At 35.6% G+C, this 19,226-nt stretch overlaps 1 protein-coding gene across 4 annotated transcripts in view; it reads right to left on the reverse strand.

Moving 5' to 3' along the window:
- Window positions 1-263: 263 nt before the first annotated feature.
- The window catches only part of ADAMTS6 (ADAM metallopeptidase with thrombospondin type 1 motif 6), a 140,665-nt gene continuing 121,702 nt past the window's right edge, over window positions 264-19,226 (reverse strand). For all 4 annotated transcript variants that reach the window (XM_027887722.1, XM_027887720.1, XM_027887721.1 and 1 more), the window contains 4 exons: window positions 14,799-15,003; window positions 9,483-9,659; window positions 8,148-8,304; window positions 264-3,797 (listed from right to left, as the gene is read on the reverse strand). In XM_027887722.1, the coding sequence (XP_027743523.1) occupies window positions 3,688-3,797; window positions 8,148-8,304; window positions 9,483-9,659; window positions 14,799-15,003 (649 nt within the window). In that variant the 3' untranslated portion in view covers window positions 264-3,687. The remainder of the gene's footprint in view (window positions 3,798-8,147; window positions 8,305-9,482; window positions 9,660-14,798; window positions 15,004-19,226) is intronic.

Here is a 19,226-nt window from a genome sequence, read left to right on the forward strand (position 1 = left end):
ACTGCAGATAAAACCTTAAAAACTCAATGCAAGAAGGACATTTATTGTTATTATTGACTGGTTGTTAATGAAATAATTCTATGAAGTACAGAATATTTTTGCTGCCATTAATTTCATTCTTGATCTACGTTACTTGTTAGGCTAAAATATTATCTAATAATGTACATGACCATGTTCCTGAATTTTCATTTTTCTTATTTTCTTATTTGCTTATATATGACAAACATTGCTGCTGCCAAGAACAGGATTCCAGCATAACTTGAAAGAAAACACCTTATATGTATTTTGATGCACTTGACAAAATAAACATTAAGCATACAGAATTCTAGCAATTGTAAGTCAGGGAAGAGACAACTGTACCGTGGGTATCAATCTTAAAAGCTGCAGTTTTATTTTACTAAATTATCTATGTTAAAAACAAATCTGTGCCTGGTGTGGAATTTCACTGCATCGTGTTACAATATTTTTGTTATCATTACAAGCAGGAGATTTCATGTAGAACAAGTGTTAAGAAACATGACAATAAATTAGAATATAATTTACAAAAGCAAAAATAATAATAATGTAACAGTGTACCACATTAATACTGAGTATAAAATAATAAGCAACTAATCACCATAATACAAAGGTAATTTCAGTCTGTATTATTAAGGATATCTATGTGACATTCACCCCATTATAAAGTTCCTAACAAAATGGACTATTTTTGGATGTATACACCTTGAGGGATTAATCTCTAGATTTTTCTTTCTGCTTTGATCTTCTTCAGCTGACAGTATTGCTCAGTGGAAGTACTGGCACCAGATTTATTTCTGCATTTTGTATTCTACTATTTGATTCTAGGCCCGTTATATTTATAGCCTGCACAAATAGTCCTTTTGTCACTATTAAAGAATATTTAGCTTAGATTACATAGATGACTACAGTGTAGCAGCAGCAATGAACTGTGCTGTGGAAACCAATTATTTTTCTTTGAATTATGTTTCATATTTTAGTCTTAGTCTAAAGTGTTGTTTAGTTTGTAAGTCCACATACATTCTGTATTTTGTTCCCTTTAACAATACAATTCAATGTTGCTCCAGGGAGTTCTTTAAATTCCAATCTCAGTGTTGTTACACTGCAGAGTAAACATCGGAATCCCTGGTGTTCTAGCACCAGAAAGAGAGCAAAATGTGTCTTTGGAAACACTCCTTAAAATTTTAATGTCCAAAGTGAGGTAAAAGAGGAAAAGGTTTCTTTAAATACACAGAAAACCCTTTTCTTGCTAGCTGAAAAGACACATAAACAAAATGATGCCCTGGAGAAAACCAGACCCTGATACAAAGAGGCCTTTTGCTCAGGGAATGCCATAACAACCCCTTATACTTCCATCATATTTCTGACCTAGCCAGGGCATGCTAGCACCAAGGTGTTTTGTCAAAAGGATATAGAAAGTCAATTCACGTAACAGAGAAGGACTGCATACTGCCCTTACTCCCTATGTGCAACTCCCAAAGACTGGGATTTTTTTATCTACTGGTGTCAGTTTTAACAGAAGTTGTTTACATGGTGATAAGAGCAACAGATAATAAGCACATGTAAATACACATAAGCCAACTGTAAATTAATTCCACTGGTCACAAGTGTATGAAAGTGGAAATACTGGTAAGAGGTAGCAGATGACAGGAATTTGATGCTCATGAGCACACGGGCTACATAAAACCCCACGGACAGATTGTCAATATGTTGGGGGGATTTCATAGTATGAGTCCTGTTAACAGTATCTATTTGTTCCATGTTAATTCACATTAGTAAATAGTGTGCAATATATTTGGCTTGTTATTGGTAAAATACATTGGTATGCTTCAATCTCATAGTTTGAAATCATTTTTCACTGAAAAGATTACTTTTCTTAAAAAAAGTGCTATTTGAGTTAGAATTTGTAACACATTATTGTTCACATAATTTTAATTGCATTACAACAAAGGAGGCATAGTTGGACACAAAAGCACATTCATCAAGTACCTGCTGTAAAATGCAAGTGTTCAAGTACAACATATTAATATAAACAAGTACCGACTCTCCTTATCTCCTTTTTGAGTCTGTTACTGAAAAGTGAAGGTGAAGAGAAGCATGACAATTAACTTCTTTATGCTAGGTTCCTGATTGTGACTTGCCTAAGTAATTTGGTTTAACCTTTAAAAAAGCAAGTATTTGGTGAATATTAAAAATATAGTAATATGAAATAAGTGGAGCATGGCAGTGAATAGTTAAGGCATCTAGCCTCTAACCCAGAGGCATGAGTTTGTTCTAATCTCATGCTGAAAGCTGCCCCCTGCTTTAAATATGGTCCAGCTTTAAATATGCACCTGGCCATTTAGAGAAAGGTGTCCAGAATTCATTCCATCCACCCCTTTTTCAGTGTGCCTTAGTCCTGATAGTCCAACAGGCCTCTTGGCTCAAGCACACTTCTGACTTCTTACTTGAACAGAATCTAGATTCCTCCATGAGTCATTTATTCTTTGGTTGTAATCCTTGCCCACTCAGATGTGGTCTCCTGAACAGAACATTACCTTTTTTTTTTTTCCATAAACAATACCTCTGCTATGGTATCAAAGAAGGGAACATTTGGAATACATTCAGCTGTGCAAAGGATTGTTGCTATTACACAGTTGGCTTATCTTTTGCACTGAATTCTTTAGTTTTGGAGAATCAAAAGTAACATGTAAACCAGACCTAGATGGCCACAAAGTTGCTTCTTCTTTGTGGCTGGTGTTGTAAACAAAAGTGAGCTGGAGTCAAAGTGTAAGTTCTAAGTAACCTGTATGGTGGTAGTGAAGGAGCTGGCAATAAAGTCTTCACCTCTGTTGGAGTCTGCCTCCTCCATGATACTGAAATATGTTCCCTTTCAGTGGAAATCTCAGTTTCACTTGGACAATGGTAAGATGGCTATAATCCTGCAATGCAGACTTCATTTTGTTTCATAGCACACTTGTATTTTGTGCACCACTGCAATAACTGTTGTATCTCTTAAAACTAAGTCCCTCATGATTGTTCTATTTAGTGTAGCTTTATACAAGGCTCACAGCAGTGTTCAGGAAATATGGATTACTCCATAGGAAATTAGGTGGAATGAAGGAAAAATAATTCTTTTTCTAAAAAATTTTCTTCTCCTTAAATAACATTTCAAAGCTCCTTTTATAATTTAAATTGTGGTGTTGTGTCAAGAGATAAAGTAGTTAACATTTTTAAGCTATGACTTAACATTTTTTTTGATTCTTCTTTACTTCCATAGTAGACCAAGTCATAAGAACTACATCCTAAACAGTTTTAAATAGAAATGGATTCAGTGTCATTGCTAAGTCCATAATAAAAGTTATTTTAACGGTCCAAGGAGGTAAACAAACTATTGGATTAAGTCAGAGGAACACAAATGTTCCACAGTAAGCTATTCTATATGTGTTGTGTGCATTTTTCTAATTTGGCATCCCCTCATTATACTGTGTCCAGCACTTTGGATTAATAAATCCCACTTCACAGAAGTTAAAATAATATTGAAATCCTGTCAGCTGGGGCTGACCAGTGGTTATGTTTTCCACAGGGTAATGCATTTGCAAGGACGTCAATCTCATTCCGCTGTGTGGCTCTCTTCGATGAACACTCTTCCACAATGGTAATAACAAGGCACATTCTTGTGCTTTCTGTGGATCAGTGTCCTTGGCATGTCTTGCAGCACATCTGTCTGAAGTATGCTCGACTGCAGAACTTGAACTTCAGCACCAATGGGCAATATGCCACTTTGTTCACATCTTTGCACTCTAATAATTAAGAACATTAAGAGAGAAAAAGATTAGAAATAAAAACTGAAGTACAAAGAGAATTTGACATTTAACATGCTACTCTATCCATCCTTCTTGCTTTCTTTATAATTACTCTTTCAGTCTAGTGCATACAGTATATTTTAAAAAGCCATAAAAATGTCTGCAGGGCCTTCAGACATTTAGAAGTGTGCCCTTTTTGCCTTGGAAGAATTATCATTCATTCAGAAAAATAAACACTTTAGACAGCTAGGAAATATAATTTTTTACAATACTTTTACAGCTTCCTTCTCAGGAGTTATTCTATCCATCCATGAGAGGTTATTCGAAGTCTGACATGATTCACACTATCTGGTACCACACTTCTATATTTGTAAGAATCCTTGAAACAGAATGTGCACTGTAGATAACAGAGATGGAGAAAATGACAAGTGTTATGAAAGCTTTTTTTTCATAGTTGTGTTTTCCCTATAGGCTGAGCTTACCGCCTCAGCAGCCTATGTGATACTGGCAGGTAACTCTCCCAGGAAGGGAGAACAGAGATCATCATCACAGAGGAAGGTTTCCTTCTTTTGCATCCCATTCTGTGGAATGTATCCAAAGTGACTTCGGGGTTACATTAGAGGAGCACTGCAGGGAATGGAAAAGTTTGGTCCTTGCTCAGTTCTTATCCCGATACAGTGGATATGGAGCTACATATAAGAGTCCAGTGGTACACTTAGGTTCTACAGCTAAAATGTTGTTGCTGAAGATTTCCTCTTCACTAAAGTCAATATGGTGACTGATTTTTAGTTTAATGCATTTGCACAGTGCCTTCCAAACCCATTAAATATGGGACTTTGTCAAGGAGCTTTGCTTCAAACATAGGAAGTTGGAAAAGACGTATATAGAGAAAAAGTGAAACCTGTAAGTTTGAATTAAAAAAATTAAGTGATGGGAAGAAAAAAATTAGATTAATTTATCAGAATATCATTTGTCTCAAGAGAATGCTGTAAATTTTTTAAGGTTGCATACTGGATTCTTTCCATAATCTCTCTCAAATTACAACAGTTACAAAGAAAAAGTGAATCAAAAGGTAATGAACAAATATCAGTACTTTGACCATTATTATATTTTGTATTGATTTGATAACCAAAAGTGATGACTGGAGGAAGCTACGGACTGTTCAAGGTGTGACAGAACAGTCCTTGTCTCTGAGATGTAAACCAAATATTAAAGACACAACAGACACACCAAGCAGGTAAAAACAGAAAAAAAGCAATACTAAAACAAACACAACTGGCATGTACAATCCTAATCTCCTATCACATTATTTTTACTCTGGGGCAGGTAGTTATGGAGAGTGTTTTGACATTTGCAAGCATATTGTAGTAGTAAGTTGAGTGCAAATGAGATTTTTTAGTATTTGAACCCAGGAAAGCATTCACGAGGCTGAACTTATGGGTCTGTTCTGAACGGTATTTCTGATAATTCCAATATGCATGTTTTTAGCTATGCAAGTAGAGGTCAGGAAATTATTTAAACTTTCATTTGATTAACACAGATACAGCACTTGCAATTTTTTTACTCCACCTACTCAACATTTTACATAAAGCTTTTCTATTTTTTTAATTCTTAATTTGGAAACATAATTGAATGCCAGAAGAAAAGATACTGGGGGTAGTTGGTTGAAACAGAAATATTTCTCTACCACACATGGTCACTGTGTTTGACTGAGTTTCAAAAACTCTTCACAAAAGAAGTCAAGTCTCTTCCAGAAATATTTCAGGTCCTCATGTTTGTGAAGACTACAAATATAGGAGAGACAGATAGTGAACTATAAATGAAGAGTAAAAAGGTGCACTTAAACTTGACAAGACGTAAGAAGTTCACTCCCAAAAATAACACTTATACATACTGTATTTAGTCAAATACAAGTAAAGCCACAAACTGCATTTTTGCCAAAAGCAGGATTTGAAATTATCCTTTTTCATGTTTCTTTAAGTTATCCTTCCTCTTGAGTAAAACTGGACCAGTTCAGCCAATGCTGTTTGGACAATATTCTGTAAGTTGCCCACAACTTCTGTTTTAAAAATCAGTTTTGAAATAGATATGGTGGCTGAAGAAGTAGCCTGTTCTTCATAGGACTGTGGTTGAATGGAAGAGGTTTAGCAGAGTCCTTTTTGCTCCTAGTAACTACTGCTTATAAGTTTCAGTAAGCTACATGTATTAAAATCTCCCATCCTGAAGTTTGTGATCAGAAAATATTATGATACTATTATTTTACAGTAACAAAATCACAGAATGTCACTGTGCCTCTAGTGAAAAAAACTACAAAGGTGTATCACACAAAGTATAAGGAAAACTCGAATGACATAAAAAAAGACAAAATACTTTTTCAGGTAAACTTTCAGATGGGCCTTAGCAGTTTAGATTCAGCAGACATATATGTACTTAAGAGAATAAAATAATTCTGAATGCATATCAGATGGTCTGGTAGGTGCTGCTTGTAGTTCAACTGCATCAGCAAATGCAATGTTACCCTCATCAGTGGCAGCCCATCAAAACCACATCTACAGTACTGTAAATCACCAATGAAAAGTTTTGAAAAAATGAAGAGCTAAAGCATATGTGAAATGTGACAAGATATATTGTAACTTTCTTTTAGTGTTTGAGTACCTACAAAAATTTGACTCTTTTTTTATGCAAGCAACCCATCCCTTTCCCCACCAACATGATCATTATACTGCAGAGTGGCTCAAGCTTCCAAAAAATCCTCATGTTTTTAACTCTGGTTAGCAAAACTAAATTGTTCAGAAATTGTTGAATGGTTTCCGTAGGCTGCAAGCACTGGAATTTCGAAGCAAAGAGAATCAGGTTTGCTGGGGTTCGAAACAGGAAACAAACCCACTCAGCTAACCTGACCCTGCTGCAAACCAGTGAGCTGTTCCTGAAGCTGCTTTTGCCCCACAGTGGAGCCCAAACCACAAGGCAGTGTCATGAGGTGGCATGTAGACAAAGTCCCCATGTGTAGGTAGGTATGCTTTGTACACACATGCACTCCTGAGCAGACAAAGCCTCTCTCTGGGAGATCCTTCCTTGAAACCCAAATACTGATAAGCCAGGTCACAGTCTTTTTCCCTTAGATTCTTCCTAACCATGCTGATGAGCCTGGATGGCTGCCAGTAAGGAGCTGGCTTCCTCCTGGCTCTCTCAGAGTACAGGCCAGAGCTGACACCTATCTGGAATACTGTGTGATTTTCAACATTTTCTATTTGAGGATCCCAAGAATTTTCCAGTGAACATACAGGTCCCTAAAAAACACTAGTGCCAACAGACTTACTGTTCATAGTTAGCCTGTATAGTAGTTCTACTGTAAAGAAGTCACAACCACCCAGTGTACAGAGATCACACACAGAAACCCTGTCTGCATTCTTCTATAAGAGATTAGCATATTTTCCTGAAAATACTGAAGAATTACTAGTGAAATTACCACAAATAATAATATGACCTTGTCATCTTGAAATTAAGAGGAGACTGGGACTGATTCATGCCCACTTATAAGTAATTTACTGCCTTACTTACTTTCGAGAAAAGTCAACATCCGTGTTTGGAAAGTAAAAGCCTTTGAGCTTTTAAGGCTAGAATGTTTCCTAGACTGATAATTACCACTTAAAGATTACTTGAGAACACTAAACAATGAAATAAAAGGAATAATAGGAATTAATAGAAATAATAGGAGTATTAATAGAAATATTAAAATTAATATTTATAGAAATAATATAAATAATAAGAATTGAAACAGCCAACAAAAATTGTACTATGAAAATGTTTTCAAATGACAATTTTGAATCTATGGCATTGGACATAGCTGGATACAGTAGGCACTGAATGACTACCAAAGCCAGCTAGACTGTAGGACAAATATGCCTTTAAAAAAAAATAAATTAAATCTACGGTCCCAGTCTTTCAATTAATACAGAATTTACTATTTTTTGCCACCACATTGTTGTGTTTAACACTGATAAATCAGGTAGAAGGTCAGTGGATAAAAAGTATGCCATGCTATTATGAACATTTCCACTGAAACAATGAAGAGACTAGAAAATCAATGACACAAACAACAGTATTTTGTTTGAGACTTACGCTATACATTTTAAGGATTTTTTTTTTTAAGCAAAGAACCTGTATTTAGGTTTCCATTGACTTTACCACTGAACTACAATGACTAATCAGAAAATAATTGTAAAAAAATAATTCGCAGCCTGAGAGATGATGTCATATAGATTTTTACTAATAATTAAATGCAGTCATTCTGACCATGTCACTTTATTCTTTTCAGAATAAGTTATATTACAATGGCAAACTTACCTTCTGTGTTGGAAATGGGAGTACTGTCACATTTACTTTCACACTGCTGCATTGATGGAGGTCTAAGAGTTTCTGGACACTCACTGGATGCTTGTCCAGTGTATGAGAGGCACTGTACTGTTCTCATCTGTTGCCCGAGACCACACTGTGCAGAACACTATAAATTAAAAAAAGATTAAAAATTTGGAAACTTGGATCCAATTTTTAAATATAGAGAAAATAATTTTCATAAAATGGTTAGGAACTTTTACTTTTGACAGTACATGCAAGCATTTGTCTTTCAAGGAAAAGAAAATGCAATGCCATGTTGACTCCCTGAAAAGTTCAGATTTCAGGTATAACAATATAATTCACACTATTTCGTATATCATTCTGAGTTTAAATTAATTTTTTAAGAGAGACATAATCACTTTAAAATAAAGAATAAAAACCAAAAAGAACAAGAATTCAAATCTGCTAGAGGACCTTTTCATACGGAAAAAGTAAACTGACTTTCAAACAAAAATACTTTGCTGTTCCAAAACATTTTTAATTTCCATAACTAAATGGTTACAATTTTAGTACAATATCACCTTAACATAAATGTGCATCTGAACAAGTACCATAAAAGAAAAGCTGACTAGACTGTAATATCACAAATGATTGTTCCATGGTTAGTTAAGCTAAAGTAATTTATTTTCATAAGCAGCAAATTACTCAGCAAACAGAAACTGAATCACTGAATTATTATTCTAAAAACAGGCCACTGATTACAACTGAGATGCAAAAACATAAAGAAAGAAGGAAACTTGGTAAATCGTATTTAGAAACACTGCACAATGGCAGCACTGTTCAGCCTTTCCTGTGACAGTTTAGCTTCCTGTATGGTAATTCAATATATCTTATGTAAAATTATATTGATTTCAAAGTGGGGTTTTTTTCAGAGACAGAAGAAATATATGTTACTAAAATATATGTTAATAAAAAATTATATGTTACTAAAATAGGAATTGGCTTTGTATTTTGATTATGTTTCTCAGGCAAGTTAAATGCAATTTAAAAATACTAAAAAATGCTACACTGTTGTATCCCAAATTACCCTTCCAAAAAATGTAGGATGGACTATCAAATTTTTTTAAAGACTCATCCAGTACAAACTAGATTGTTCTCAGCAAATACTTTATTTTCTGGCAGACAACCATCATAAAGAATCACATTTCAATCTGACACAAACAGGGGAGAAGCTTTTGTTTCAGTCCTGGGAACTGTCATTTAGCTGTTTCCAGCAATATTATATTCTAAAAGGTGCTAATGTAGGAGACTAACAGCAATGAAGACTGGCATGGACTCTCTCACCTGTCCCCAGTCTCCAGTGACCCAGCGAGGAGGAGGACATCGGCCTAAACTACAGCGGATACGCACTGGTGGTTTGTTTTCATCTTGGCATTGCGCAGCTGGAAAGGTTTTTAAAAGATCGCTACTTTTGCACAGAACAATTCGGTGTTTGAATCCTGGGCCACACTTTGGTGTGCACTGAAAAAATATTGATACAAATAAATAATTAAAGGTTCAGTAAAAATCCAATAAAACTGTGAGAAATGTTATTATGTAAAAAGCACAATATATTTATGATCTTATAATTAAACTATGATCATCATATGATAACAATAATAATTAAAAAATATTTAGAAACAAACAAGCTGACTAATGATTACTTTATTAAGTATAAGCTTTTCTAAGTTTCTAAAAGTAGATTTCCTTCTCAATATATATTTAGCCTATGGTGTTACTATTTACTTTTATATATATGAACCATTATGTTAGGCTTAAGAAAAACACTGCAGCCAAGTAGAAAGGTCTGCCACATGCAACACTCTTATGAAACAAACCTGGGTGTGCATTTCAGAAATTAAAAGTAATACTCTCTGATCTCAATATAACCTTAGTACAGCCTTTATCCACCTCACAATGAACACATTTTTCCTAAATATACATAAGGGAAGATAAATGCTTTACTTGACTCCATATAAACCAGATTACTCAGATATATAAATATATTATACCCTCTCCTACTATGCATGCTTTCCTCTCCTTTCCCATTTAAATCTTAATTCTATTTTCACACAGTTCTTGGCTTTCCTCCTTTTATCATTCTTGTGCTGTTCTAACAGCAAGCAGATAATAAATCACAAGCAGGCCTGATGACCTCCATTTTCCCTCATCTTCCTTCATATAGATGTCCCTGCCATTCACCTCCCTTTTTGCTACTGACCATTAACTGTCATGTACAGTAACACAACTGCAGAATGGGGTAGAGACAAGCGCTAACAAATTAAAACTCAAGACCTTCCCCAAATCAGTCTCTCTTTAATAGGAGATACTGCAAACACAGTTCTAGAATTCCCTAGTGGCATGTTATCCTTTATCCCATAACATATCTGCAATATTTGGAACAGAATCAATTTCTGATAGCATAAGTTTTACATACAGGTTATGCTAAGCCTTTCAATATGCCTTTAATATAAAGAGACAAAACATTATCTGGGAAATAATACTATGTGGCACTGGAGCAATATTCAAGAGGTTGCATACCATATATACAAACCAAGTCAGTACATAAACGTGGAAAAAACAAACACTCCCAAAATTAATTTTCAAAAAAAATTACTTGAGTGATGCAAACTTCATTGCTGTATGCCTAATCCTGAAGCACCTTTGACTAACCTACAGAAATTTTAAAACGATTCCACAGTCTTATGTAAGGATATACCCTATGAATATGTGAAGATTTATACCTATATATACCTCAAAATGAGATCTTTAAGGAAACCTCTCAGAGAGAGCTAACTAAACTAGTCAATATAGTCAATTTGGATTTATCCCAAATCCTATCTCCACTTGTACTTAGGATCTTAAACTGGGATGCAAAAAGATGGGTACTGCAATTGGAGTTTATAAACCAGAACTGCAAAATGGATATATAACCACTAAAATGCAACCTTTTCTTTCCTATCCTATTCTATTTTTTCTGTCAAGGTATGGCCTCCTTATCTACAGTAGCTCAGTGTTCAGAATTCTGATACAGAGTAACCAAGTTCAAACATCCTCACACTGAAGAGACTTTAATCCCAAATCTTGTGTACACTAAGCACCTGCCTACTAGAAAACTACAAAGGAGAGAAGTAAGAGAAGAAAGATCTCTGACAGAACTACAAACATAATGAGAAATAGAGGTCAAAAAAGAATGCCAATGAATATGTGAGGTCTTCAGTGTCATGACACTCATCATTTCTGGTCGAAATTCCAAGGAATGTTTTGTCTATTTTATCCCATACAAGCATTTAATGCAAAATGCATGACTTTTTAGTAGGAAGAAGAAGCAAGTGCACATTCCTAGCTGAATACTTAAAAATCACACCATTCTGTCAGAAACAAACAGGAAAGTGACAAGGTTGAAAGGACTTTATAAAAATGTCAAAACCCAATGTGCCCACACGGTTTCATAATCTCTAGAATATGTTAGAAAACAAGCAAGACTTTGGGGATCAAAATTTGAGTCTAGAAGCACCCATTTTCTCGTACTGCTTCAAGACACATTCTTTTGTCTAAGATGCCATCTGAAAAAGCCTTCTTTCAGCAACTAGTACCAGAAGAAAACAACATTCCTTTTTTGGAGCTATAGTAAAAATTCTACTAAATAAGATGAACTACATCTGGTCCCCAGAAATGAAATAAGCAAATAGGTAGTAATACCAAATCACTACAAATAAAAAGCTTAAGTCAAATTTAACAAAAACAGTGTATGTCTCCAAAGCAAATGCAAGACAAAATACCTAGAGAAACCAAATGAGGAAGAAGTATCTTCCACTACTAAATCTAGAATTTCTAGAATTTCTGACTCCTTCCCTTGAAGTCATGAGCACAAATAATGCAAATTATATGCCTTTGTCTGATTAAGGTTCTTCTTAAGAAATATTTTTTGCTGGTCGTTTAGTAGTAGCAGTAGTAGTAGTACTGTTATTGTTACTATTATTATAGTGATTAGATAAATTCTGTCAAAGCTCAGCTATTGCTAAGTCTGAAAATCTTTATGGCAAAAATGGCATTACCTGAGAATGACTACATTTCAGTAGGCTAGACACTGTTAGCTTTCATTTCAATTTGATAAAAGCACTTTTACATTTTTCTGAAGACTTCATTTAACCTTTAGGTTTACAAAATGTTTTTGTTTCTCTAACTCAAAAGATACATAATTTCTTTTTAATTCTCACTGAAAACTTAAAAAATGTGTAATTATACTGATTGTCAAAAATTGCATGACCAGCTAAAGGAGTTCTATAATTGTTTTATTTATATTATGTATTAATTGTTTTGAGTATTAAAAGAAAACTTTTCAATTTGCACTCTAGAGAAAATTAGCAAGGTTTTCCATTGGTTTCAATGGAAGGAATATTCTACTCTTCAAAGTTTGAGTTCACTCTTGTTTTCATTTTCATGTTTCTTTCAGAAAATCATACAAACATACATATAAAAATGTTTACACTTATATTATGTTATATTTCTGGGAACGATGAAGAGAAAAAAATAACCTATTTTTCTCATTATATTAAAAGGTATCATCAGTCAAGACAGTTTGCCAAGATACAAACAAAATTCATATCAGAAAGAAACTGGCACTTTTTCACAATCTTGATTAAAAACTATCACAACCAGAAGTTTATCAGAGTTTGAATCTTTAGATTAGAATGATTTTGTTCAAAATCACAACACACTTCTGCTGCATAAAAGGCTGAGTATGAAGGCCTTAAGAAGTCGTTCAAGCATGAGGACGGCAAACAACAGGAGAGTGAGAATATAAGCAAAAGCATTTATCTGATAAATAATTAAAAACAAAACGAAAATTCAGAAGTTCACATATTTTAGAAGATTTTTGATATAAAAGCTCACTAAAATGGAATTCACTTATAGTTCCTTACAGAAAAAAGCAAGTTGAACAGTATAGCAAATTGACATATTCTTCTTTTTTACTAGATATATACAGTAAGTGTACATAGTAATAATAAAAAGAAAACTGTCTACAGACGTTGTTTCTTCAGCTAAGAATAACAGATGGAGAACATACAAATGTGATATTCAGACATAAAGCAGATGAACAACAACAGCTTCCATGGCAGCTTACAGCACTGTAATGATTAGAATTCAGTGATTCTACTGAAAGTACCGAAACTAGCAGGTAGCACAGGTAACTAACTGATTTTGTTGCTGAAGAGGTATGGTCTACAGAAAGAACTGGACAACCATGAAGACATTAATAATTGAAATTTAGTGAATTTTGGCAGTATGACATGCAAGAGGACACATTTTAAAAAACTAAAAAAGGAGGATTAGGATTTGCATGTATTAACAAAGTGTAAAATGACTTTAGGTAACCAGTATGTTATAGCTGTGGGAGAGAACCAGTTTATTTAGGGTATACTGACACACTGTAGGTTATGGGCATTTTCATAAGAGGCAAGAAACAAAACATTGAGGCACAGGTGAGACCTCCTCTGGGATAATATATTCATTTAACTCTAGTCATCCATTCCAAAGACAACTTCAAACCGAAGCATGAAAGAAGAATGTGATCAAGATTAATTAATTTATGATGAATAGCAGCTGGAAAGGAAAAAGCACTCTTTCAGACAGCAAAAGCAAACAGGCATAAACTGGCATGAAGAACATTAGAACACTTCTTGCAATTCAAAAGTTGAAGTTCAGTGATATTTTTCCAAGAATGAAAGGGACAAATCCACTAATTACCTCATTTTAAAACACAGTTTGATCAATTTATGAAACCAACTATATTATATGGCTGCATTTGAAAGCAAAGACACAGACATGGAAACTCAGGAAACCCTAACATCTACATAGTCCAAACAGTATGTTGAGATAAAAAGTGGGGTGAGATAGGAATCTAGAATAGCAAGAATGTGAAAAAGTATACAGACACTTTTGCACTTCGATTTGCATGAGATGCAGTTCCACTCAAATGTATTTGCCTTTCCTTTCAGCTGCACTGGTTCAAATTTAATACCTGAATAAGTATAAGGTATACTATAAGCTTGGCTTACACCATAACAGATATCATCATATTTAACAACATATTTAATAAATAGAAAACCAACTTGCAGGTCTGCCTCTTGAGGTGTTTTGCTAAGAAATGTGAAGCTTTACATCGGCATCATTACTTCATTAAAAAAAAAAGAAAGCAGTTTATTATGGCTTCTGATGTTGTAAACCTACCACCTCTACTATTCAGCTATTTGCCTGTTCAATAAACAATGGAAATGGAAATTACTTTTTACTTTAAAATAATTGTTTCATACCATAAGGCTAGGATAGGGTGTTTTGTTTCACTGGATTTTTTTTTTACTACTTTACTCTTTTGTGTTTTACTGTTTTTTACCATGATTAATCAAAACAGGTCATAATCATTTAAAAAAAAACAGCAGAGCTGACAATACAGAAGAAAAGAAAAAAAAAAACTCCTTCAATATTAAACCCATAAGGTTTTGAATTTTTTATTAATCCTTTGCTTAGCAAGCAGCGACAGAAAATGTACTAATATTCAGTGGTCAGAGCTCCTGTCTCCACCATTACCAATGAGCTAATACAGCAAAACTTCCTTACTTCTGACCAGTCCAAAGCAACCCACTGTGGGGGACAGGACTGATTGTTACAGGGCTCTTTTTCAATAGGCCGGTGTGTTAAACAGTTGGTATTGTCCAGTGTCTCTTCCTCAGAAGGTCCAATCTTTCTGATACAGAGAACCGTTCGTGAGCGCATTCCTCCATCACAGGTCTTGCTGCATTCTGACCAATCTCCTATAAACCATCTGGATAGAAAACATTAGGAGACTCAGTTAATGCATTTCAGAAACAAAGTAGATAACTGCACAAACCCAGAGTGCAAACTGCTTAAATTACTAAACCTAAATAATTATTAAAAATACACAGTGAAATAAAGTAGAAACTTATGAGGTTTTTTACTGAATATTTTAATTTATGCCCCACTGCAACCATATCTTCCAATAATAACACTACTGTGTATTTTTCTAGAACAGCAATTTCCATCCTAACCTATAGCAGTTAGAAAGGAGTGTTGAGTCTGACAAAACTGCAGTTATTTAAGTAGATTTGTACTTAACTTGCCTGAAATGATTTCTCTGAAAGTGGTTTGCAACTGGAAATGCTTGGGAACCATTGCTGTAAGTTACATCACAAGCTGAAAGCCAATCTGTTTGCCTCTCTAGTGTCATTACAATAAAAAAAAATTATCTCAAAATTGGACTTTCTGAGAGTTAATTCTCATCTCATTATGAAACATTTCTAAGCTTTTTTAAAAAAGTCTACACTGAAAAGCAAAATATTCTTATTTGAGTAAGTAAAGCAAACACTAGCAAAACATGAATTCATCACATAAAAAATGGCCTCAACAAATATTTAAAAAAATTTAAAGCACTGTATGATACGTGCTAGAGGAAACTTCTAATTGTTTCTTCATGTGTAGTAAAAGTCAAGAGTTGTAAATATTACTTTGTGTTGCTGCAGAGACTAAAGCGGCTACAGTTACATTACAGCAGACTGTAATGTTACTTCTTTTTTCCTACTGTTGAATGGTTAATATAGCTCAATTAATTGGAAAAATTTCTTCATATTGTCAAGACCAATACTGATCTTCAGTATTTCAGATGACTCACCTGAGTCACTCTTGCAAAGGATGAAGGTGAAGTCTAGTATGCTATCACATGTTACCAATATGCAAAAAATGCCAGACATGTTAGTCACTGTGGACGTTCCTTAGAGCTGCCTCATAAGATCTGGTAATTTTTCAAACTGCTGTCAAAAAAACATGGTGCTATCCACTCTTGTGTTACGTAATATGTAATATATTCTTATACAGACCTCGATCAATAGAGACATAGAAACAAATATGCCGTAATCCATCTACGGCCTGAGGACCTCGCTGCCACCGTCCAAGCGTGCTTGGCCCCAGCAGATGAACCTCAGGATTAAAGGGTGAGCTCAGTTCTGCGCACACTGTGTCTCACCTAAAAAATCCAATGCACAGGCTGGAAGGTGTAAAGACCTTCCCTGGATCTTCGTTCGTGAAGACTGGCCATTACTTACTTACATTACTTATTCTGTCATTACTTTCCCAGCAAAAGGAAATTAGTTTGTAATTCTTCATCAAAGCAGCTTATGCTTTTACCACAATAGGGAGAATTTGAAGCTCTTCAGAGTTTTCATGAGGCTAAAGTGTTAATTTTTATTTAGTCCTATGATTTGCTCAAGTGCCTTTGCTCTCAGGTATGTTTAATATTTATAGTGTATGACAAGACACTACTATTCCTAACTCATAGGACTATAAGAATATTTTCTTGAAATGTGAAGCGTTAAGAGTTACTTATTGTAATAATAAACAAAATACTGTGAACAAAAATAGTCTGCTGTTGCTCAAGGACCTCAAGTATAATGTAACTAGCATTCAGAAAGTGTATAATTTTCATTGCTTTTGGTATACACCAGTAGTGGAATTGAGCTAATTAAAAAGGGAAATATTTGGCCACTCTATGTAAAGACTAAGTCAGACTGCATGATAAAACTTTCTGCCAAAAGGGGCAAACTTCTTTGGATAACTATCTCTTATTTGAGCTGCCTTCTACTAGACTACTTACAACATGAGGAATTAAGAACCCTTCCTTAGGAGTTCGGCACTTTGTATTCACCCTGGGGGGAACATTAGAATGAAGGCAGACAAGGGCTGAACTGCCCTGACATGCTGAAGTAGATACTGATTAATACACACTACGCACTATCTGAATCTTGATGACTTGTCTCTCTGTTCATCAATGTCCCTGCTATATTGGATGGATGTCGTGGTTTTGCCCACCAGCCCATCCCTGGGGCTGATGATGGTTTTGTCCAGGTAATTTCCAGACAAAAAGGCCAATCAAAAGTCCAGTGACGCCTTTGCTAATTACATCTTCAAGAAAACAGAAGAGAAGGTTTGTTGGCGCAGTTGAAATTAGGGGCAGCAGCCATGTAGGGGAGAGGAGTACTGGGCCCGAGCAAGGCCAGACTCCCTCCTCCCCTGGCTTGGGCTGGGGTGGGGGGAGCAGGTGCAGCACTGAAGTCTTCCCTTCTCTCTTGTAAGAGAGCGAAGAAAAAAAAGTTTAAAAGACGAACTGCTTGGACAGAAACCGCTGTGGAAGAATTCCAGCTGAAAGATAACGGAGCTTCCAAGGTCGAAGCTGGCAGCTGAAGCTGCAGCAAGAAAAGTAAAGTGCGAAAGGGGGGGGCTTGTTTCCCTCCCCCCTTTTTTGCTCTCTCTCCTCAGCAGGGAAAAGACTGAAAATAAATCCCTGCCATCTGTAAAAGTTTGTTGGAGTAAGGAGACCCCCCCATGCGGCTGATAGAGGAGTCTGTGGATGTACCAAAGAGAACCGAGACTTCATGAAAAGGACTGAAGTGAGGCAGAGTCCTGGTGAAGATTTGTGACCCTGAGGGAAACCTGTGCTGGAGCAGTGACGACTCAGGTGGGATACTGGGATCCGTGTGTGTGTGGATCCATACTGCTGTTGAAGATTTTGTGACCCTGAGAAATCTCATGCTGGAGCGAGATGGCCCATGTGAGATGTTGGAATCTGCGTGTGTGGGATCCGTGCTAGACCCATGCCGAGAAGTCTATCAAGGACTGTTCTCCCATGGGAAGGGACCTCCATAGGGAAACAGGGGTGAACTCTTAAGCCATTATCCCCTGTAACCCTGTGGAAGAAGATCCATAGTAAGCAAGTGTCCCCTTGCAAGCATTTGGAAGGAAGACCCTTCAGGACCTGGGTAACCCCCAGCCTTCAGTCTTAGCCCAGGAGGGGAGTAAGCCCAGCCCTGGAAGCCAACACAGAGTGAGAAAGAGAGAGAAAAAGTTCCAGCTGCAACGAGAATACTGCTGCTACTGAAGATCTATTACTAGAGAGAGAGAGCTGGAACTCCAAAAATAGAGAATGAAACTACTTCTTCTCCTTGGACTAGTATAAAAGGGGAAGAAGTATTTCTGTAAATATATAGCACTTCAACTTGAGTAGAAATTGTTGTAGATATAGTTCTTTAGTTTTTAATTTATTAGTAGTTTTTGTTTTACTAGTAATAAATGTTTATACTATTTTCCCCAAATCCTGTTTCTCTTTTGTCTGCAAAAATCTTCTCTCAACTAGTAGTAATTGTGTGGGAGGTGGAAAGCAAATTGACCCAGAGCAAAACCACGACAGTAGAAAAATCCAAAAGTGTTCCATTTATTTTTGTGGGCTGGGGTTTTTTGTTTTTCTAGTTTTTGTTTTTTTTAAGTAATATCAGTGAAAAAAAAAATTTAATCGGTTTGGAGTAACTATGTAAATGCTACTTTTTAATATGCTAATTTCTTAATAATTAAGCCACACAAAGGAAGGGATAGGGATGTGTTTGGTAAAAAGGAACTGATCAAACATGACCACTTCTCAAGTTCTGCTCTCAGGAAAATGGTGTGAAAGTTCAGTTATAGCCATGCTAAACAGTCTTATCCAAACAAAGTACAAATGCACATCCTTGGAGGATGTGCTTACACACAGATTGTGGGGACAATGATTTTGACCTAATTTAGACCTGTTTGTGAGACAGCACACTCGCACTCAAAGTGACAGCAGTGCAATGGCTTCACTGTGCTCTATGTCAAATGAGTGAGGTATATGACTCAGTGTAAGTAAGCATAGAAGACACTGCTTTACCATCCTGCAACCAGGCACCACATCAAGGAAGCAGTTGATACTCTAGGAAGAAACTGGTTTCATGAACACCTGTTAGGATTTTACTAATGCACAACAATCTTGTCCCATTCCTCCCAGTGTCCTTCATGCTACAATTTAGCAGTTTCTAAGAGACATTTACAAGAGACCACAGTATTGTGCAGTATCTACATTTAATCAGCATTAATTATTTTCATGCTCAGTTGGAATACAGCTACAGATTATTACCAAAGTCAACCTAACTAGAGCTTGGTAATCAATAAACTGTTTGTGTCTTTGAC

Source organism: Empidonax traillii, unplaced genomic scaffold (assembly GCF_003031625.1).
Source record: "Empidonax traillii isolate 1590-97213 ecotype Southwest subspecies unplaced genomic scaffold, ASM303162v1 scaffold220:size741200, whole genome shotgun sequence".
NCBI lineage: Eukaryota > Metazoa > Chordata > Aves > Passeriformes > Tyrannidae > Empidonax > Empidonax traillii.